Source organism: Schistocerca piceifrons, chromosome 11, assembly GCF_021461385.2.
Source record: "Schistocerca piceifrons isolate TAMUIC-IGC-003096 chromosome 11, iqSchPice1.1, whole genome shotgun sequence".
Classification (NCBI taxonomy): Eukaryota; Metazoa; Arthropoda; class Insecta; order Orthoptera; family Acrididae; genus Schistocerca; species Schistocerca piceifrons.
Genome location: NC_060148.1, coordinates 140,955,959 through 140,979,648, shown reverse-complemented (window position 1 = coordinate 140,979,648; position 23,690 = coordinate 140,955,959). Strand labels below are relative to the sequence as shown.

The following is a 23,690-nucleotide window of genomic DNA, read 5'->3' as shown; positions in this document are numbered from 1 at the left end:
TAAAGGTCTTCCAAGCCGTCATGCTGCAGACCTTACGTTAGCCTATCAAGCCAAGGTAATAAGTGTGAGAAAAGATATTGTTCTAGGACACTGTAGTAAAGAATTTTTAGTGGCTACAATGATGCATGGTAAAAGCAAGTTGGGCATGGATGTTAATTTCAAGCAAGTTATGAACGCTGCACATCGTGCTCTGAACATTAAGAAGAAGAAAACTATGATGAAGAAGAAGAGGCTAGGGCAGATGTGTTCAAAAACTGTGTCCTGCCAGCAATGTGTGCAGCGAAAAGAGCCCTGAACCGTAAAGGACTGGTTAGAGCACCAGGGTTCTACTGATACATCAGGAGGTGTTATCCCCTTCCTAATTCCTGCATTTCTGTCCTCTCAGGTCTCTCAGCGCTAATTTCACTGGCTGGTGGTGCTGCAGCTATTGCCAGAACAGTAAAGAACGCACAGAACCCCCATGAGACATAACTACATGATGGAAGTGGCAGCCATCAGAAATGGACCAGACCGGAAACCATATAAGGAAGCATTAGGGCTCTTCATAAATTGAAATAAGGCTCATTAGCTATCGTACCAGACAGGGTGCTTAGAAATTCAAATCTTCTGAGGTTTGTTAAGAAAAAATTCAGGGTTCCTAGATTCTGTGGTGTGTTTATGCAGTATATTTTACCAAAAACTATGTGGAGTTTAAGATAATGTGGAAATGTGAATGTAGATATTACCAGGCCCAGGATGCAAGTGGGTGGCATATGCTAAGAAATTAGAAATAATGTCTACTAATACTATTTTGGGGAGATGTAGCCATCAGAAGAATTGCAAAGATACTTCACAAACAGAACACGTTTGCTCTACAATCTTCATCGATACCAAGATATTAATACCTGTGTGGGCATCTGTGAATCATATTCCCACTACTTCTCACCAAGAAGGATATATAAGGATGTGTGTTAAACATCCACTCATCAGTTGAGGTTCAGTGGGAATATAATCTGACTTTAAAATAACGATCATCTGTATTACTGGATGTGAAGTATTGCACTGATTGGATTGGAGACGCACAGCACCATTCAGAATGTTAAGGATGTTGACAATAAACTTCATTTGGAAATTAATGATAGAAAATAAATTGCGGATATACAGCATGCTGCAGTGGATGACTGCTAGCTATGGATTATGGCTCGGAGACACCCTGACAGCATCACTACCATGTTGTGCGCAATAGGCTGCATGATGCGCAACTCCACTCCCAACATCCATGGCGAGGTCTATCTTTGCAACCACAACACCATACAGCACGGTACAGATGGGCCCAACAACATGCCAAATGGACCACTCAGCATTGGCACCAGGTTCTTTTCACCGATGAGTGTCGCATGTGCCTTAAACCAGACAATCGTCAGAGAGGTGTTAGGAAGCAACCTGATCAGGCTGAACGCTTTAGACATTCTGTCCAATAAGTGCAGCAAGATGGAGGTTCCCTACTGTTTTGGGGTGGCATTATGTGGGGCCGACGTACATGCCACAGGTGGCCGTGGAAGGCGCTGTAACAGCTGTACAATATGCGAATGCCATCCCCAACCTATAGTGCATTCATATTTGCAGCACGTTGGCGAGACATTCGTCTTCATGGACGAAAATTTGCGCCCCCATCGTGGACATCTTGTGAACGACTTCCTTCAGTATAACGACATCGAGTGGCCAGCGTATTCTCCAGATATGAACCTTATCGGGCATGCCTGGGACAGATTGGAAAGGGCTGTATATTGACAATGTAACCCATCAACCATTCTAAGGGATCTACAATGAATGGCCATTGAGGAGTGGGACAATCAGGACCAACAGTGCCTTGATGAACTTGTGGATGCTTTGCCACGACAAATACATGCATGCATCAATGCAACAGAACTTGCGACTGGGTATGAGAGGTACTGGGATGTACACCAGTCTGGACCACCACCTCCGAACGTCTCGCTCTATGATGGTACAACATGCAATGTGCCATTTTCATGAACAATAAAATGGGCGGAAATGATGTTTATTTTGATCTCCATTCCAATTTTCTTTACTAGTTACGGAACTCTTGGAGCTGTGGTGATGCATACAATTTTTGATGTGTTTATCTGTACTGCAGGCACACCAATAAATTCTGTCTGGCATCTGAATTAGTGTAGTGTGAATACTTCTAATAATATGACATTGTAACTATGGGCACAAATTATTGGACTATCTGCCCAGTAGAGACACAGGAAAATTCCTTTCTAAGCGTACTGCTTACATGGCAGTAATATGTATGTTGTGAAATTTACAGCAGTTTCACATAGCACCTTTGCTGCTCCTATCAAGTACTCTTCAGTAATTATGTGTTGTAGAGACCTGGTGTATTTTTCGGAGTCTCTTGTTTTCAAGAATGGAATCTTGCTTCTGACGACTTGCATTACTTTGAAAATATCTTACGTTGTTAATCTTGTCTGAGTTGGGTTGGGTTGATTTGAAAGAAGAGACCAAACAGCGAGGTCATTGGTCTCATCAGATTAGAGGAGGATGAGGAAGGAAGTCGGCCGTGCCCTGTCAAAGGAACCATCCCAGAACCATGTTAGTGGAGTAGTTAGATGTAGATCGAAAATACAGTTACAAAGAATGTCTGCTGATTTAACATTTTACATATTTTATTTTAAAGAGAAGGAAAAATCATGTATCAAAGCTTTATTTAGTTCACATCACAGTCGTTTGTTGGAATGCTAGATAGGATTTCTACCATCCATTGTCGCTTGTTCACTCTTGCTAAGTCCAGCGCAGTGTTCCCTGCGTCCTCCTTGGCGTCCCTATCGGCCCCTGCCTCCAGCAGCGCCTTCGCCGCCTCTGCGTTGCCGTAGGGTGCCGCCCAGTGCAGAGGCGTCCTACCCCACTGATCCTTGGCATCGACGTCGGCCGAGGACGCCGCCAGCAGCCGCACCACTGCCGCATGGCCTTTCCATGCAGCCAAATGTAGAGGCGTCTGCCTCACATCGGTCCTGGCATCCACTTCTGCCCCATTCCCGATCAGACACCTCACAATATCAGTATGTCCCTGCTTCGCTGCATAATGTAGAGCGGTCCACATGGTCCATCCTCTGTACCCCACATCAGCACCAGCCCCAAGCAGTACCTGCACTTCCTCCATTGACCCCCGTGTAGCTGACTGGAGCAGCCCCCTGCTGTTCATGTCTGCAGGAAGGGTCCTGCAATAAAGAGAGAAGTTCTCGTATTTTTCTCCATATATACACTGTTTATGAGGTAAACTATAACGACCAGTTCTAAAAACATGTCAGAACAGTGAAAACTAATGAATCTTCAAATTTTCCCCCTCCATCATATAATACAGAATAGTGGAAAAGTGCCTCTCCATTGAAGTACAGATATACAATCGCATCATCCTCACAAAGCTTCACTCACTCACCATAAGAAAGTCTTACATTCCATCACTCCACAAATTCAGACGTTACATTTTGCCACATAGATTCCTGATTGTGAATTCATATGAGCTCAGGATGCTATTGTTAATCAGTGTTGGCACTTCACTGAAAGAGATGATTAACGCAGACTCTACTTGTCCTCTACACTCAGCAAATCATCCTAATACTAGCAATTTCAACTAAAAAAATCACTTATTACCGTATTTAAATAAGATTTCCTATTGTGGGAGAAAAAATTTTGAATCTATTTACTAGAAAATTTACTGACACCGCCCCTTCAAACAGAGAAAGCTAAATCACTTAACATTTCCAGGCTGAGATGCTGTGGTCTGTACTTAAGACTCTCCCCTGATGTTTCGCCTTCGACTGCGGAAGGCATCCTCCAAGAACAATTGGCGAACTGCCCAGTTGGCAGTTCGCCGATTGTCCTCGGTGGATGCCTTCCGCAGTCGAAGGCGAAACGTCAGGGGAGAGTCTTATGTATGGACCGCGGCATCTCAGACCGGAAATGTTAAGTGATGACAATAACTGCCGTGAAAGGCTTCATTCTATTAGAGAAAGCTAAAATTTACCAGCAAACGTTTTAGACGAAATATTTCAGGTATGGCTATGACACTAATTCGATTCCCCTGCCCCTACACACAAACACATTTGATGGCACATGCACATGAGTTCACATGCACAGATAAACACAACTGCACAGTAACGAGCAAGCACACATGCATTCAGCACACACACAGATACACATGCACACATGCAGATACTCACTCACACACACACACACACACACACACACACACACACACACACACACACACATTCTTAACCCATGTTCTTGTCGGTGCAATGCACCAGAAAGCAGCTGAGAAGTCTGCAGTTTATGAGACAAAATTAATGCTTCATCTACAGACCTGAAGTTAATCTAGAAGAAGGCGTTAGCGACCATAATGTCGTTGTGGCTTCTATGTCAGTGGAAGCTACAAAAAAGGTAAAGAAACAGCGTAGAGGTTTCTGGTTTGGGATTGCAAATAAAAGTGTCATTAATGAATATCTTCATTGTCAGCTCCAAGGTTTCGCCGTGGGACACAAAGACATTGAGCATCTTTGGTCAGAATTTAAAGGTACTGTCCACCACGTGCTAGAGAAGTGTGTGCCTAGCAGATATGTAGGGGAGGGAAAGGCTCCACCTTTGTGCAACAAACAAATTAGGAAGTTGCTGAGAAAGCAAATTTTCACAGTCGTTTTTAACGTAGTCACTGCCCCACTGACCAACAGAAATTATGTGAAATGAAAGCAGCTGTCAAAAGATCAATGAGAGATTATTTTAACGAATTTGAAAATATTTCATCTGCAGATTCTAAAAACAATCCCAAAAAAATTTGGTCGTACGTAAAATCTATGAAGCCACAAATAATTCAATATCTTCTCTTGGTGACAGTGCAGGTAATGTAATGGATGATGGTAAACAGAAGGCCAAAATTCTAAACCTGGCTTTCAAAAACTCGTTTCGGTAGATCACTGCAGCACCTTTCCCCCTTTCAACTATCAAAAAAACACAAGGATGGCTGACATATTGTTTAGTGTAGATGGGATTGTAAAACAGTTAAGATCCTTAGACGCCAGGAAGGCACTGGACCAGACAGTATCCTTGTAAGATTATATGTTGACTATGCTACAAATATAGCACCATTCTTATTCATCTTCTATCAGACATAATTGCAACAGAGGAGTGTTACACAGTACTGGAAGAAGGCTCAGGTCATAGTAATCAATAAAAAGGGTAGAAAATCAAATGCACATAATTAATGACTAATTTCACTGACATCGATTTGTTGTAGAATAATGAACATATTTTGTGTTCACACATAATGAACTTTTTAGACTCCGAGAAACTCACCTGCTGAAACCAGCACAGTTTTAGGAAACAGCGGTCATGCGAGACACAGCTGGACCTCTGTGTGCATGATATACGGCAGGCTCTACATACCGGCTCCCAGGTTGTTGCCATATTTCTCGACTTTCGAAAGGCGTTCGACTCAGTTCCTTACTGTCACTTGCTGCATAAAGTGCGCTGCTTTCTACTATTTACATAAACGATCTGGTTGATGGTACTGACATCGGCATTAGACTGTTTGCCGATGATGCTGTAGTTTACAGGAAAGTAGTATCACACGAAAGTTGTGAACAAATCAGTCAGGATTTGCAAAAAATAAATGTGTGGTGTAATGACTGGCAGTTATCTCTCAGTATTAATAGGTGTGATCTACTGCTTATAACAAGGCGAAAATCCCCATTAATGTACGAGTACAAAATAAATGCCCAGTCTTCAGAAGTGGTAATATCCGTCAAGTATCTGGGTGTGACTATTTGAAATGATCTCAAATGGAATTATCAAGGAATGGTCAAGGCGATTCCTAGATTGCAGTTTATTGGTAGAATCCTGAAACGATGCAGCCCTTCAACAGAGGAAATGGCTTACAATACGTTAGTTCGTCCAGTCTTAGAGTATTGTTCGTCAGTATGGGACCCTTATCAGCTGCGTCTTATTCAAGAGATTGAGAAGGTCCAAAGAAGAGCGGCAAGATTCGTAACTGGTACATTTAGCCACCGCTAGAGCGTTACAAATCTCATAGAAAGTTTGAAGTGAAACACATGACGTGCTAAACGGAAGGGGCTGCTCACTAAATTTCGAAATCCGATCTTCGCCGAGGATGTAGAGGTTATATTATTACCACCAACTTTCAGATCGCTCAATAATCACCATTCAAAGATAAGGGTAATTAGGGCTTGTACAGAGGCGTTCAGACAGTCGTTTATCCCTCGCGCGATCGGCGAGTGGAACAGAAGGGAGGGGGGGATATGACTTTGGCGCGGATTGTGCACTCTGGACACACCGCTTGGTGGTTAGCGGAGTATATATACAAATGTAGATGTGGATGCACATGGCAATCCGAAATATTGATGCAAATAAACTCCAGTCTCCTGACACACTGTTGACCTCACAACGATGATGTATGCCTGCACACCATTTCATTCGCATGTGACAGCATCACTATAATGTGGCTAAGATGTGGAGCAAAATTTTTTATATGTTAAAGAAAATTAAGAACAAGTAGTTTCTCTCATTCCGCCAAGTAAGATGTTACGGCTGATAAAACCAATTTCCATCAGTCGATGCAGCACTTGCCCTCTTTTTCTGCAAACAATAAAATCATAGAGTTCACATACTCAAAATAAACCATAATACTCTGTCAGATGTGTGAGACCCTCCTTGATCTCTCCTATGGAATGAAGAAGTAGCAAATGAAAATTCTGAATTACCATAAAATCGCTAACAGCTAGTATGTGGTTCTCAGCCACGCGGGAATAGCCGAGCGGTCTTAGGCGCTGCAGTCATGGAGCGTGCAGCTGGTCCCGGCAGAGGTTCGAGTACTCCCTCGGGCATGGGTTTGTGTGTTCGTCCTTAGGATAATTTAGGTCAAGCAGTGTGTAAGCTTAGAGACTGATGACCTTAACAGTTAAGTCTGATAAGATTTCACACACATTTGAACATTTTTTTTTATTTGTGGTTTTGATGCTCACAGTGCTACACTAAGCTTGGACTTCGGCGAGGTACTTCCCTTTCCAAGCTCCTGGTTTGTGCATCGGTTCACACATACCCACAGTTTGATGAGGAATTCTCGGAATAATGCTACTTAGAGCGGTCAAAGTCATGTCTAGAGATTCAAAGAGTCCAACAAAATAGAAGGGAGTGCACTTGTACACTTTACTACAGAACAACCAAGATTATCCACATTCAGACATTTGGCTGTCACTACTCATATTGTAAGGAACCTGATGCAAGCTAATTAGGATTAGGGACATTGTAAGAGTCACCTCACTCCATATTCTTTCTATTAGTGCGCATTTTATTATCAGCTGGTTGCCTCACTATCACTTCCAGTGCAAGAACTTCCCTGCTGCTGTACAATAGATTTTGTGGTTGGCAGAGCTATTGGAATCCTGTATTCTCCTAGGGCAGTTATATATGCACATCTGTGCCTCAGTGTTTTTTGGCCGTTTAAACGTGGAAAACACATGTCGTCTTCAGTGGGACGAGATTCTGCGATGTGTAAGCGTTGTTGCTGGTTCCAACAGTGACATCAACCTGTAAAGATGTCCTTGAGGTGCGAACTGAGGACAACATCCTGCTACATACAAGTGAGCTGTGACAGGACACAGTGTGCCAGTCAGTCTGGTGAATGGCATTTCTGGCACTGACGTCAGTAGGTATAATGAACGACTCGTCATCCTGACGAAATATTACGCTTCCCACATGGAAATCTATTAGTTTCTCAGGAACTACTCTGCAATTTTCCTCTACGCAACATATATATGAACTTCATTAATGGCAGTGATTTACTCCAAAATACTACCTGCCTCTACAGGTTACTTGCTACTCTGCCACATTTGGGATTGGTGTATGTGCAATTATTAATAGGACACTGCTTAAACTTATGATTTTGTTAGAAAAATACCACCCACATTAGGTATGGAAAGAAGTTTGTTATACATATTATATAATTTTAACTTTATGATTCTGGAAAGATTTTTATCATTTGTATTTTTATCTTAGTTTCCACCTTTCTCAGAAGAAAATGTTACAATAGTAACAGGGATTTTCTCTGCCTCGTGATGACTGGGTGTTGTGTGATGTCCTTAGGTTACTTAAGTTTAAGAATTTCTAAGTTCTAGGGGACTGGTGACCATAGATTTTAAGTCCCATAGTGCTCAGAGCCATTTGAACCATTTTTTTCGTGAGTATGATTTTGTTTACATCATTCCTTGTAAACACCTAGTATCCATGCAGTACCGTCGAATACAATCTATTTTGTGATTTATCTGGCCCACATTGATCGAGATGTTTTTGCTATGGGGTGCGAGTGGAATAAAATGACATTTGGATGTAGTACAATGGTTGTTTTGCAGTGTTTCCTTGTTTTACATGTTATTGAGCACCATTCTTTGACCACCAACATCTGTGACTAGCAACAGTATTTGGGTTGGGTTCATGATAGAGTTATTATATTACAGGCAGTCTGGGAAATATCGTCATGCTGGCCGCTGTGGCCGAGTGGTTCTTTGCGTTTCAGTCCGGAACTGCGGTGCTGCTACGGTTGCAAGTTCGAATCCTGCCTCGGGCATGGACGTGTGTGATGTTCATAGGTTAGTTAGGCTTAAGTAGTTCTAATCCTAGGGGACTGATGACCTCAGATGTTAAGTCCCATAGTGCTCAGAGCCGTTTGAGCCAATACCGTCACGTCTCACAAACTGAAGTACCATTGCCCATGTTCTGTTCCCAAATTTGGTGGACAGTGGAACAATTGCTGCTAAATAATTAATTCTACTGGTGATACATGCGATCATGAAGTATACCAGTTCGACATTATCAGATACTATTGTGTCATAGTCCTTCCTTGTTTCAAGTTTTTTCTTATGTTTATGCTCCCAATAAAGTGAAAGCATGTTTCTCAGTTTGGAAAAGAGTGTAAGTACGAACACCATTGTCACGACAGCCAATGTTTATCAGGGACAAGGGTATCGTTGGGGAAGACTCATGGAAGTGTGATGGGACCGCTTTTGCACTCTTTATATGGGAATGATCTGACAGAGTAGCAACCTGCGACTAATTGTTGATGAGGCTGTAGTGTACGGGAAAGTGTACTCGTTTGATGACTGTAGGAGAATACAAGATGAGTTAGAAAGAATTTTTGCTTGATGTGATGAATGGCAGCTAGAAAAATACGTGTTAAGATGAATAGGAAAAAATTCCTCTAATGTATGAATATAATATAAGTGAGAATGTTTTTTGAGAAAGGAACGTCTACTAAATATCTAGGCATAATGTAGCAAACTGATACGATATGAAACGAGAACGTGTGGACGTTAGTAGGGATGTCGAGTGGTCGACTTCGGTTTATTGACAGTATTATAGGAAACTGTTTCTCACTTATAAAGGTGACTGTGTATAGAACATTAGTTCAACCAATTCTTGGATACTGCTCGAGTGTTTTGGATGCCCACCAGGTCATATTAAAGGAAGTCATCCAAGCAATTCATGGGTGTGTTGCTAGATTTGTTAATGGTAGTTTCGATCAACACACAAGTATTGTGGAGATGCTTCGAGAACTCATACGGCTATCCCTGAAGCGAAGAGGACACATTTTCCGCGAAACACTAAGGAAATGTAGAGAACCACTCTTTTCACCTGTCTATGTATCGGTTCTACTACTGTCAACGTACATATTGCGAAAGTATCACGAAGGAAAGCTACGAGTAGTTATGGCTCTTATGGATGGATGTGTACAATCGTTTCTCCCTCGCTCCATTTGTGAGCACACAGGAAATGAAATGACTAATACTACTAGAACATGGTATCTATCACTTTGCGCTATACGGTTACCAGTGGAGTATGTATATAGATGTAGATGGATGTACATGTCCACTACATGATACAAAGCACGCAGACACTCCCAAAAACTTACGTTTTTCATATTAGGAGCATTGTACTGCCACCTGCTGCCAGGTACCCCATTGTGCAGGGAGGAGACCCCCAAGAGGGATCATTGCCGACAAAATTTTATTTAAATAAATTTTCAATGCATAATGTTCGGCCGTAGCCGGCTTGGGCATACTGTGGTGGAAGGTGCTGGCCGGAAGACCATGGTCGGCACATTCCTGCCACGTGCTCCTCGGTCAGACTCAAGTCCCGCGGGTTGGTTGCGCTGACGGGGGCACGCTACTAGCAAGGCGCGTTGGCGGAATCAATCCTCCAATCAGAGACTAATCGTGTGATCACGTGGGGACGCGGCCGGGAGCGGCGAGGGCGGCTTGGAAACAGCTCCGCGCTCTCTTAGCTTCTGACCTCGGCCCCGAGTAGTCGCTCCTCTAGCCTCTGCCTCTCTGATGAGCAGACGGCAACCCCTCTTGGGGCTGCTCAGCCCTACGTAGGCACCACTGTACCATCATTACAAGAATAAACTGGGTCCATTCCACTCAATTAATTTTCATTTTACAACGCCCTCCGCTCCTGACTTCTATCCTGACGAACAAATGGTGTCAGGAGTGGGATCCGACCCACCTTACAGTTGTAAAATCAACTCATCAGTTGAGTATGAGTACTATGAAGGGGCCGAGTTTGAGCAATTAAGGGAAACTAGACCGAACGTGGCGAGGCTGCTGCGCGCCATGCACGTGCCAGCCGGGCGCCTGCGTTGCAGAATGTGCGTGGCCGCGCACTAGCGCGCCACAAGCGTGACGCAGTTCGCCGCCGGACGCGAGCCGAGGAGGGTCCGCGATGCAGTCACGCTCGCCGCCGCCGCCGCCGCCGCCGCTGTCCGTAGCTGCCACGGGCCACCGCCTGCCCCAGGGTCCGGGGTGCGGCCCTCGCGCCGCCTCGCCGTCGCAGCTGTCCATGCTGTCGCCCGCCGCCTGCTGCGCCCACGAGTGATCAACGCGCCTGCCGCCGCTCGTCGACACCGCCGCCGTCCGTCGTCTGCACGCCACCAAATAATGCAAGTCGCTAGCGACGCTACGGTGGTGTAGATGCCCACACTATTGTAACATGCCGATCACCAGGCAGCAATCGGAGGCAGGAGCAGCCGGAGCGGATGAAGATCCCCTCTTGGCGCTGCAGTCCCAGTTAAATCAATTAATTCTGACTAACGCGGAGCTTAAGCAACAGATAGATGATCTTAAAATGGCTTCTCCGCAATCTAGTGTTGCTAAGCCAGTGCTAGTGGAAGAACAGCCGAAGCAGGTGATTCCACCACTCACTAGTGCAGAATCACCTGTGGCAGTAGCCACCTCTACTTTGGTGCAGAGCTTCCCAGCAGTACCGTTTATTCCGGCGTTCGCTGGAAAGCCGCACGAGGATATTCAAACGCTTGTCCAGAATATCCAGGACATCGGAAAGCTTTGCGGTTGGCCAGATGAATTTCTCTTAAACGTGATGAAAATGAAACTCACCGGCGAAGCGCGGAACTACGTGCAGTCGGTCGAGAGCTTGAAAAATGCCCCTACCTTCCAGTCCCTTGCAACAGGGTTGATTGAAAGGTATACAGACAAACGTGGTACTAGTTACTATCGCGACTTGCTTTCCACCCTTAAGCAAAAAACGGGTGAAGATTTAGAAGCATTCGCGGACAGGATTCGAAGCGTCGCATGCCACACGTACGCACTAAGTGCCAGTTCTGCTCGTCACGAGGTTCTGTTGGAAGAATCGGAATGTCGTACGATAGACGTGTTTATTCGTGGCATAAACCCTCAAGCAGGGGGCGAAATCGAGGTAGCTTCCCCCCGCACCTTACACGAAGCCGTGCGATTAGCACTCTTCAGAGACGAGGCGAGCCGATTTGTGGCCGTCTCCGCGCGGCAAAGCGAGCCCCGACGTGTCTTTTCGAACCACACTGTGGGCGCTGTAGTAGACAAGCACATGTGGCAGAGCAATGTCGCGTGCCATATTGTCATCAGTGCAGGAACATGGGTCACCAAAGCGTGCATTGTCCGAATAGTAGGACACAACCGCCTGCAAATTCCAGGCGAAACGCAAACCAACCACAGAATTCGGGAAACGGCTGCGGGGCAGGAAGTGCCACGCCTCCAGGGCCCCGTTAAAAGTAGTCGCCCCACCAGCTTATGAGGGAATCACGCAGGTGGCGAGCGTGGTTGTCGACGGTGTTGGAGGCCGCAAACCAATACGCGTGCTAATTCACACAGGCGCACAGATCAGCTTGGCATTTTTATCGAAGAGATATAAAAGAACATTGCAACCGCCGCGGTACCATATCAGTGGTATTGGTCCTGGCATAGGTAAGCCTGATGGCAGCTGTTGCGTTGAGTTCATGTTGGACTCCACAGAATATGCTTTCACGATGGAGGTTGTACGGAACAGGCGCGCGGATTACGACATCATCCTGGGAAGTGACTTTCTGCGTCATTTCCAGCGGGTTATTGACTATAGGTTCAATAACGTCCAATTAGGCGACAACGTGCGCCGTTTTGGACGTGACTGCACGTTGCGGGCGAGCGAAGCTGGGAAAAAAGGGTCCGTTTCCAGAGTTTCGGAGTCTTCCGTAACGATGCTAAGAGCCGATAATCCCGTGGAGATACCAGAAGGCACAGGAAAGATCCTTTGGGTGCCTGTCGGGATGCGTGAATCTGAAGAGGTTCATTTCTTGGTAGATCCACTCTGCCAGAATGAAACTCTTGACCAGATGCAGGTCCACGTAAAACGTAGCCTGTGCAAAGCGCAGCAAGTACAGAAAGAAAATTGCGTACCCGTGTGTTTAGACAAATTTAGTCACAAGCAAGCTTTCATACCGCGTGGTACAGTATTAGCTAGCTACAGGTTATCACAGAAGATGAGTTTCCAATGAGAACCCCTTCTCTGAAAAAGAAAAAGCCTGCTGCCGCCTCTCAACACCTTTTGACAATCACGTCACATCTGACAGATAAGTTTAAAGCTAAGCTTAGTCACCTCGCATTGCATGAACAAAAGCTAATAAATGAAGTATTGAATGAGTATTCATGGGTGTTTGAAGACAGGTAATATTTACCAGCAACAGATCTAATCCAACATGAGATTCCAACCGGAAATGCTAGGCCAATAGCTCAAAAAGGGTACCGAATTCCCTACCATCTTCAGTCAGTGGTAGAGGAAACTATACAACAGCAACTAGAAGCAGGAATAATACAACCCTCTTCTAGTGCGTGGTCTAGCCCAACTGTAGTCGTTCCAAGGAAATCTATAGACGGAGAAAAATCCTATCGCCTCTGTGTAGACATGCGAGCAGTAAACAAAGTTAACACTCCAGATCATTATCCATTACCCCGGATCGATGAAACACTCGATCGTCTGGGCAATTGCCGGTACTTCACAACATTAGACATGCGCAGTGGGTATCATCAAATTCCAATTGCCCCTGAAGATCGAGCTAAGACAGCTTTTGTAGTTCCTGGCGGCTTATATGAATTCTTAAGGATGCCTTTCGGGCTTCGCAACGCACCAGCAACCTTTCAGCGATTTGCAGATCTGCTATTACGTGGGTTGAAACCTACTATGTGCCTTGTATATCTTGATGATATAATTATATTTTCAAAATCCATTGCTGAACATGCTGAACATCTACGCAGTGTACTGTTGCGATTGCAAAACGCTAATTTAAGCTTAAAATTAGAAAAATGTTCTTTTGCTCAATCACAAGTGCAGTATTTAGGTCATGTCATCAGTTCCAGCGGAGTCAAGCCAGATCCACGATTAACTGAAGCAGTAGACACTTTTCCTATTCCAACAAATTTAAAGGAATTACAATCCTTCCTTGGCCTTGCAAATTATTACCGCCGTTTTGTTAAAGATTATGCTACTATTACCAAACCACTTACTAAATTGTTGAAAAAGGATACTCCTTTTGTTTGGACGGATGAATGTTCGACCGCCTTTCAAACAGTGAAAACTATTTTAACTAGTTCACCTCTACTTGTTTACCCAGACTTCGCTGAACCTTTTATTTTATCTTGTGACGCATCTGATTTTGCTGTAGGATGTGTCCTAAGCCAAGTGCAAAATGGTGAGGAAAAACCCGTTGGGTATGCCTCTCGTCAACTGAATAAAGCAGAAACTAATTACAGTACTACAGAAAAGGAATTGCTTGCCCTTCTTTTTGGAATTAATTACTTTAGATGTTACCTCTATGGTCGCAAGTTTACAGTTCTTACCGATCACTCTGCTCTGCAGTGGTTATTGAATCTTAAAGACCCTAGCAGCAAACTTATGCGCTGGGCCATGAAACTGTCAGAATATGATTTTGAAGTTCGGCACAAGCCTGGTCGGTTGCATCAAAATGCTGATGCGTTAAGTAGAAAAGTGCGTGTCATTGAATCAGATGAGGTATCAATTGAAGAGTTAAAAGAAGCACAGCAGGTGGACGTTCAATGTCAAAGATACGCCACCTTCCCAGAATTTGAAGTAATAGACGACCTTTTGTATCGAAGAACTCCCCATGGAAATCGTTTGGTAATACCGGAATGCTTGCAGCAACGTATAATACGGCAATGCTATGATACAACCCAAGCATGTCACAGCGGAAAACGCGCTACGAACGCTCGAATTGCGACACGTTATTGGTGGCAATACCGACAACGTGACGCGGACAGGCATGTAAGCTCCTGCCCGCCGTGTGCACAACGAGCACAAAATAGGCATCCACGAGTGCCGCTGCAAAAACACTTCCTCAGCCATCTTCACCCTTCGAAATTCTTGCTTTAGATTTCCAAGGTCCTTTTCCACAGTCGCAACAAGGTAACAAATACATTTTGTCTGTTATTGATCACTTTTCACGTTATCTAATTTCGGTTCCCCTCCCCGACATGACAGCTGAAACTGTGGCGAGAGACTCTGTAAATCGTGTGATACTGCCTTTTGGAAGTCCTGATGCCATTTTAACGGATCAAGGAACCAATTTCATGTCTGCTTTATTTGTACAAGTTTGTAAATTGCTAAGAATCAAAAAATGGCGTACAACTCCCTTCCATCCTAAAGCCAACGGTCGCGTTGAACGCGTACACCGTACAATTTGTAAAATGTTATCCTATTATGTTGCAAAAACGCACGCTGATTGGGACAGATATGTACCGTATATCTCTTCTGCATTCGACACCCGAATACATGAATCCACGGGATATACCCCTTACGAAGCTGTGTTTGGACGGCCGATGAATTCGCCGTTCGAAATAGACAAACTACCTCAAGGTGTAGAAATAAAGGAAGTAAAAGGTTTAGCCCGCCGGCTAAAAGCGATCTGGTATAAGGTAAAGAGGAATAATATCAAAGCTACTAATAAACAGTTGCACAGGCAGAACAAAAATGCTGTTTTACCGACTTATCAAACAGGTGATTTAGTTTTACTACGAAACCCGGCAATCAAAAAGGGACGAACTAAAAAGTTCTCTTCCCGCTTTGAAGGTCCGTATCGGATTGTACGGTTGACCTCACCAGTCAATGCAGAACTGCAATTGCATGGCTCTGAGCACTATGGGACTTAACACCTGTGGTCATCAGTCCCCTAGAACTTAGAACTACTTAAACCTAACTAACCTAAGGACATCACACACATCCATGCCCGAGGCAGGATTCGAACCTGCGACCGTAGCAGTCGCGCGGCTCCGGACTGCGCGCCTAGAACTGCAATTAACCGATCGTACGGTGATAGTGCACTTTGACCGCCTGCAACCTTACCACGGTAGGGCTGTGTCACCACAACAGGTCGCAGCCCCCGATCCGCCTGTGTCACCTCCACCTCAAGTGGAACAAAGACGAAAGAAAAAACGGAAGAGATTACCTCCACAGGGTTGTAGATACCCTTTGCGGAATCGACACCCTTATGGGATGAGGTCACGTGATTAATCACGCCTAGTTAGAGTTTTATGTTATGTTCTATTGCAGCTTAGTTTAAGTCATTTTCTCCAGGGATTTGGAGGCAAGACGCGCCTGGCCACCACGGAGTTTCCAGCGATTCTCAATTGTCAATTTCCGGTCCTGTCATGTATTTTTGCTCATTTTCATATGTATGATTATGTTTTATGTTTTGCAAGCAATGCCACGCATTAGACGTCACGCAACTGACTTGCTTCAAATGCAACCACTACACTTGGTGTTGGCAGAACCGCGGCTGCTAACTCCGAATAATATTCTTCAATGTCTTCTATTGCCATCTATTTGGCAAACCAGTACATGTGGGGTATTTTTACTCCGAGCTTTTCTTAATACTTGTTACGTTGACGTCTAGTGTATTGTACTATATGTCGTAGTTCTGTACTTGCTGCAGCTAATCGTAAGTAATCGGAACAGATAAAGCCAGGACTTGAAATGCATACGCCTCGTACGCTTTGTTTACGGGACCAGCTGTTGGCGGGGCAACACATCAGCTGTCGCCTCCCCTCCTCTCTTCAGGGCTGTCGTTTCTCCTCGCCAAGAACTGGCCAGCGGCCATCATTTTTTCTCAGCCAGTAACAGCGCTCCGCGAGATGACGTATCTTATCACCACGTGCGCTGCCGCCGCCAGCGTCTCAACACGCGGCGCGTCCTAGTAGTTACAAAAACAAACCGCAAATTACTGCCCTATCCTCCGTGTATGACAGACTACAATGTATTTACCATCATTTTATATAACTAACAGCCTTTTTTTAAAAAAAACTCTTATTCTAGATAATTAGCGATTTCTAATTCATCGTTATTTCTGGTACACGCTATGCGCGTGATATTTGTCGCTGCAGTAGCGGCCGGTCTCTCGCGGCTACACGCCGTCTCACATAACCGCTGACGTGCCGGTGCCTACTCCGCACATACGCGTGCGCTGCGCGCTCGCCAACAGCTCCGAGCTGGTTTCTTTCATGCAGCCGGAAGACACGGCAAACAAAATTCATTCAAACATCCCAATAAATCTTAACATAAATATTAAATAGATGTGATTTATTGTTTAAATTCTTTTCCTCGTTTTGTTTCACATTAGCTGGATAAATCACACGAAGTTCTTAACGATTTACATTATTCTGCATACCTTAGTCTGCCAATCCTATAAGTGAAGTTTCACTACTGCTTTGATTCATTGTACAAGCTACAAACTACAGCCCTAACCCTCTTACACATCGAACTATGACGACATTTAACGTTATCTGCCTTGGACAAGGCCAGATATGGGGAAACCAATGCAATGCCACGGGTTTTTCACGCTACTGACGAGCCACAAACGACCAATCGTCCGGGCTGCCGTATATCGGTGGACGATTGTTCCTTGGTTGCTACGCAGTTATTTTTGCCCTCCACATTTATTTTACTCTACCGCCGTGGTCATTGTTCTATCCTGTTTTCCTTCTTCTGTCGATGAGGAGGCCCCTACAACATGTTAGGTACCTCTTCCGACAGTACCGGTCTTTTAGTCTTACCACCATTTACACCGAGATATTGCTCTCCCTTGTTGCAGTCTTGCCCCAAAATATCGGCCGATGATCCATTGTGAGATACGTACTTTGGCTCTAATTAGCCGGTGATGTAAGCGCTACGGGAACTGTGCATAGTTGTCCTTTCAGTTCAATTTGTTATCGTCAGTTTTAAAACTAACACACACGCAGCCTAGCAGCCAGCCCCAGGTGGCCAGTGTTACATGTTAGCGTTGAGCGTTCCGACTACTTACAGCATTATTATTATACATCATTGTGTTTTTATTTTCCTGTCAATATATGTCATTGTGTTTAATTATGCCATTATGCTAGCGCTAGTGATTTATAGTTCATGATTTTCATTTTATGTAGTGTTATGTACTGCGCGCACAAAAAGTGACGCTATTTATGCATGCATGCTATTCTAGCTTCAGAGCTATTTTTATTGCTTGAACAGTCGACATTTCCCTAGTACAGCAGGTCGCTAGTAACGCCGCTGATACTTTTATTACATGTATCGCAGGAAACCCATGTGCAGGCCCGCTGAACCACGGTATCGCAGATAGCTCCAGTGCACTGCCTACCCCTCAATTATTAGACAGGTTGCCTTATCACTGTCCGCAGGTTGCCCCATTGCCCTGCAAATTATATAATCATCAATCCAAGTCTGCAGATTGCACTAATGCACTGCTGAACTTAATAGTCGAGTCACTCGCAGGTAGCTCATACGCACTGCGAACTTGTACTTACACGTCACGGAATCCTAGGCTCCTCGGTTGTCCACAAAACAATTCATACATCAATTACCGTGAGGCAATTTGCACTCACACTACGCCTTTGGCACTCAACCACAAATGAACTGAGCCCCAGACGCTCTTTTATTACATTTTATACAACGCCACCTTCTTCTAGATGGCAATTCCATTGCAAAATCATCAGATTCTGCCAAAGATTCAGATACCGTTCCCCAGATGGCAGCCTTTTCCGTTGCTGAACGGATTAGTTGCTTTTCACCATCTGACAGTGCAAACTGCACTTTTAAGAACAATGTTGTTATATACAGACACTGTCGGATTTTACTGACGTAGCCCCTTATGCACTTCGTCAACCGACCAAAAAAAAAAAAAAAACAACAACTTCCCCTGGCGGATTTCGTATCCGATTCGGAAGTTTATGTTCGGGAAATATTTCCTTTATTTTATTTCTTGTCAATTATTATTACTTCAATGTCATGTTTTATTGTTATCAATTTACAGTTATGATTAATGTTAGTACACTTTATGGTTATACGCTATTTTTGTGTCATATTCGGTATTCCCTTTTAAGTTTCATTGTCTCTCGACTGGAAGTATCTCTGATAGCACCTATTGGCCTTCAATTCGTATCCGCCATCAGCTACCGTTAGTCACACATTTACACAACACTTCATACGCCCAATAACAACTAACAAGACACTCACACTGTTCATATCCACACTACCTTGGTGTAACTTGTTAATGTTACCAGACCTCTATTGTCATATACTAAGTACATGAACAAGGCTTTTATGGTTTATGCCCTCCGCTCTTCGGAAGGGGAAAGGGAAGTACGTACATATGTACGTCATGTTCAGTAGCAGTTTCTTTTAATCAACAACGTAGTCAATTTACCTGTTGAACACTTAAGTTGTTCTGTTAAAATGGAATCAAACGTCTTTGTGACATCAGCTATTTGTGTATTATTGCTTTGCAATAAACTGTTACTTTTAAGTTGCACTTACAATGTCTTAGTCTCGGACGCAGAGCCTCTAGCGCTCTCTGACGCTGTTAACTGAGCTCAGCACTCTGCCGGCTCAGCGCTGATACAGCTGCGCTGCGCCGCCTCCACTGCTTCACACCCAGCCTCTGTATTCACGAGCAACAGACTCGCTCTCGCTAACATTCATTTCCGACTTCAGTACAGTTAATCTCTCTATTAACCACTTCTGTCAGTAAAGATCCTTTGATTATTAACTTGAGTTGTCCTACCCTCATTCGGGTTTTATACAGCTGAAAAACCACTCAATATTATTTCTGAAATTTATGAAGTACTTCACCTGTCTCGCCGTGTCGAACCTTAGCGGGGTGGCCAATGCGTGGGAGGTGCCTAGGCTGTGCAGGTTTACACCGCGATCACAGGATTCCTTGTCATTTTATTCATTTAAAAGAAAAAAAAAACTTTCTTCGTACAAAATCTCAAATTAATTGATGACACTTGGCCTTCGTCCCATAGCAGGTAGAAAAATTTTTCCAGCGAGTTACGCTTAGTCTGCGCTGTGTAGTACTGCCTCCGCGTTCAGCGTCTTTTTTGCTGACGCGTGATTGATCAGCGGAGACTCGGTGTCGAATTACACCATTGTCTTGCCGCCTTGCTACCCCCACGGCTGCCAAACCGTTGGTTGCCTGCCGTGATTCTACTTCGTGGCCTTCTTCATCAGTAAGCGTGACTGAACGGGTCCATCGTCGCTACTTGCCAGGTAATTATTGCTACAACGTTGTACCCCCTCCGTCATCTCTGAATTACTCATCAAGTAAGCCAGGAAATTTTTACTTCTAGGGGCACTAATACTTTCTCTCGCAGTCGACCGTTATCAACATTGGAAGCTGAAAGCAACCTCCGTTCAAATGGCTGTCAATTTATCATCCGCAATTGGCAGCACGTTAATCTCAATGGTTGTCGTCGTCGCCGTTAAGGCGCCTCCATTTCACGTCTACCCTTCCACATCTGGCGTGCTCTTTGGACGTCGTCACAATCTGGTGCATACTCCACATTATGCTATTGTGGTAGCTGATGTCAACCTAACATTATTAGAAGAGGAAGACCGTGCTTTATATGATACAGCTCAGCAATTTTCAAAATATGAAACCTTCTTGACGCAGACGAAGGAACATGAGTTTCTCCGATCTTTGTGGGAAGTGACTAGAATTATTTCAACCCTTCGAAGTCAATTGAACAGTATTAGGGATGCAGTACCACTGCCTCGTTTCAAACGAGCCTGGTTGCCCGTTGGAGGTACATTATTAAAATCTGTCTTTGGGACTCCTGACGAAACAGACGCAAAACGCTGGGATTTGGACACACAGCAAGCGCTTTCGGAAACACAAGTTAATCACGAAGTGTTGGTACATCAACAGGTGCGCCTGACACATCTTGAAAATAACCTGTTAGCCACAACTAGACAAATACAAGTTGTAGCCGACAGATTAACACGACACTATGGTGCACTTGAACAATCCTTTAACCTAGAGTGGACTCATCTTCGCTCGGGATTCCGTAATCTAACTATCACATTGGACATTATGAAGACCACGCAGATTCTTTTATTTAATATACACACAGCACAGTTACACGTGCACATGTTACACTCGGCCATTCAACTCGGACTGCAAGGAAAGCTCAGTCCTCATCTGTTACCCTCAGAGCCCTTCTTGCACATCCTACACAATGTGTCGTCGCAAATTTTGGCCCCTAAACAAATGCTTTATGCCGTGCGGGAAAGCAACCTCCCCTTTTACTATGCTGCGTTGGAGGTCCGACTTACCCGTAATTCGGACGGTATTCGGATGCGAATGAGGTTGCCAATCACGTGCGCAAATTGCGAATACGAGTGCTATCAAGTATACACTTTTCCAGTCTCTTGGGCCACCCTTCACCAGCATGTTGTTTGGCAGTTAGTCCGGATCGACAAACCCACGCCACTCTCTCTCGCGCTGAACTATCCAGTTGCTTCCATACAACACATTACTCATGCTCCACACTAATTTTACACACTAACACTACTGAGTGCGAGATGTCACTGTTTTTAGCTGAAACTACTACACCTCCATGTCCTCGTGTTCTAGTCTCACTTCGTCAACCAGTAATTCAGCCTGTTGGCAACAGTTTTCTGTTTGCTGTTCCACAGACTGTCACCGCCACCCTGGTGTGCCACCGTTCAATGGCAGAGACTGAATCGTACCGGGTAACACTGAATAGGAGTGGCCTAGTGTATAATAGTTCAAGATGTGACGTATACGCTGCTTCTATGAGGATTTCAGCTCAATTGCACTCCACCTTTCATGTCACCATTCCCACATCTACCTTATACCTTCCTGGACTCTCTTTTAAACTCCATCACCATGAGAAGCTAAAGAATTTACCGAATACCAATGATTCAGATCTACTCCAATCGATCAATCATCTCCTTACACAGGAACATAACCAAGTTGCTCTCGACCGAGTGGCCTCACATATTGCTGATTGGCACCAAACCAAGCGATTAACCACCGTTGTATTACCCAGCGCTGGTTCGGTAATCATCACTGTAATGATTCTGATTATAGTATCCTGGATACTCTGTAAAAGAGGGTTTTGCAAATGTTTCACTTCCTTCCGAGAAGTAGTACCACCCCCACAACCTGAAGGTGAATATCACACCTGAAACTACTTGCCCAATTTGACTTGGTGCATGCGATCAGGCATGACCCCCCCCCCCCCCTTAGAATTAAGTTGTAGTCTAGGTGTCAGGTCAATGAACTAATTTTGTAATGGATTTGTATTTCTATGTAAAGTCTATGGAATCACAATTTAACTGTCGAGTCTTAACCCTCATGTAAGTCATTTTGTTTTCTCCTTAAATTTTTGTCATTTTGTAATGTTCTCATTCACCCACTTGGGCAATTACCATTGTAATCCTAGATTTAAGAACTCAAAGTAATATTACGGGGAAAAACCCCCTTGTGACTGTTAGGCCTGGGAGCATTCTCTCACCCCCACGAGGGTGGAGTGTTTCAGTGTGCTGTGGTCCTGTGCCCCTCACCATCGCCTGGGTACCCACCACCACTGACACCGCCGACACACACTCACAGCATGGCGCCGCCCCACTGCCGTCGCACCAACTTCACAAGTTTGTTATTCAAGAGCCTTCCTTCAGGCCCCTTTGTAACTTTTGCACATATTGATATTTATACTATGTTATGGATGTTAATTTCTGGGACCCTTCATAATGATCATATATTTTTTTAAATGGAATAATCAATTAGAATAAGCTCATTCATTTTCACCCAGAGAGCCTTCTTCGGAAGGGGAAAGGATGTGCAGGGAGGAGACCCTCCAAGAGGGATTATTGCCGACAAAATTTTATTAAATAAAATTTTCCATGCATAATGTTCGGCCATAGCCGGCTTGGGCATACCGTGGTGGAAGGTGCTGGCCGGAAGACCATGGTCGGCACATTCCTGCCACGTGCTCCTCGGTCAGACTCAAGTCCCACGGGTCGGTTGCGCTGAGGGGGTACGCTACTAGCAAGGCGCGTTGGCGGAATCAATCCTCCAATCAGAGACTAATCGTGTGATCACGTGGGGACGCGGCCGGGAGCAGCGAGGGCGTCTTGGAAACAGCTCCGCGCTCTCTTAGCTTCAGACCTCGGCCCCGAGTAGTCGCTCCTCTAGCCTCTGCCTCTCTGATGAGCAGACGGAAACCCCTCTTGGGGCTGCTCAGCCCTACGTAGGCACCAATGTATCATCGTTACAGGAATAAACTGGGTCCATTCCACTTCATTACTTTTCATTTTACAACGCCCTCCACTCCTGACCTCTATCCTGACGAACAATATTTAGAAGTAAGTTCCAAAACGACAAATATGAAAATATATCCATTTTCTGTGCGTGGGAGGGGCCCCATCAAATCTGTTGCAGCTATTTGTTTTAATCTTTTAGGGATTATTGGAAACATAGGTGGCTTGGTTTGGGAAGTGACGTGTTTAGCCCTCATACATTTTTTGCATTTGACTAATACTGTTCTAATTCGTCTTTCCATATTAGGAAATTGGCTTGTTTGTTTTATTTTTAAAAAGCATTTCTTTGGTCCAAAGTGGCCATTACTTAAATTTGTATACCATATGTACTTATTAATTGGTTCATCTGGGATATAAATTAACCATTCATTCGTTGCAACATTTCGTCTAAAAAATAAAACATTGTTTTTACGAGATAGTGCTGTCGAATGTCTGGAAAATCCTTACTTCTCCACTTGTGTTTGATTCCTAATATTTCGGATCCTTGTCCTGTTTTTTGCCTATGTTTTTCAATGCTGTCGTAATGTAGTTTTCGAAAGGTACTTGTTTCATATAGTACATTGTAAAATGGTCTTCTGCTGCTTCCAAACCTATGTTATTGGATGCACCCTGTGGACATCGTGATAAAGCATCTGCTAATACATTCGCTGGTCCTGGTATGTGTGTAGCAGTGAAGTCAAATTCTTGTA

The 23,690-nt window shown here is 44.4% G+C and overlaps 1 protein-coding gene across 1 annotated transcript in view; it reads right to left on the bottom strand.

Moving 5' to 3' along the window:
• Positions 1-2,710: 2,710 nt before the first annotated feature.
• The window catches only part of LOC124719816 (poly [ADP-ribose] polymerase tankyrase-1-like), a 29,021-nt gene continuing 8,041 nt past the window's right edge, over positions 2,711-23,690 (bottom strand). Inside the window, exons 2-3 of the mRNA XM_047245006.1 lie at positions 10,693-10,989; positions 2,711-3,221 (exon numbers count right to left, since the gene is read on the bottom strand). Coding sequence (XP_047100962.1) covers positions 2,711-3,221; positions 10,693-10,989 — 808 coding nt within the window. The remainder of the gene's footprint in view (positions 3,222-10,692; positions 10,990-23,690) is intronic.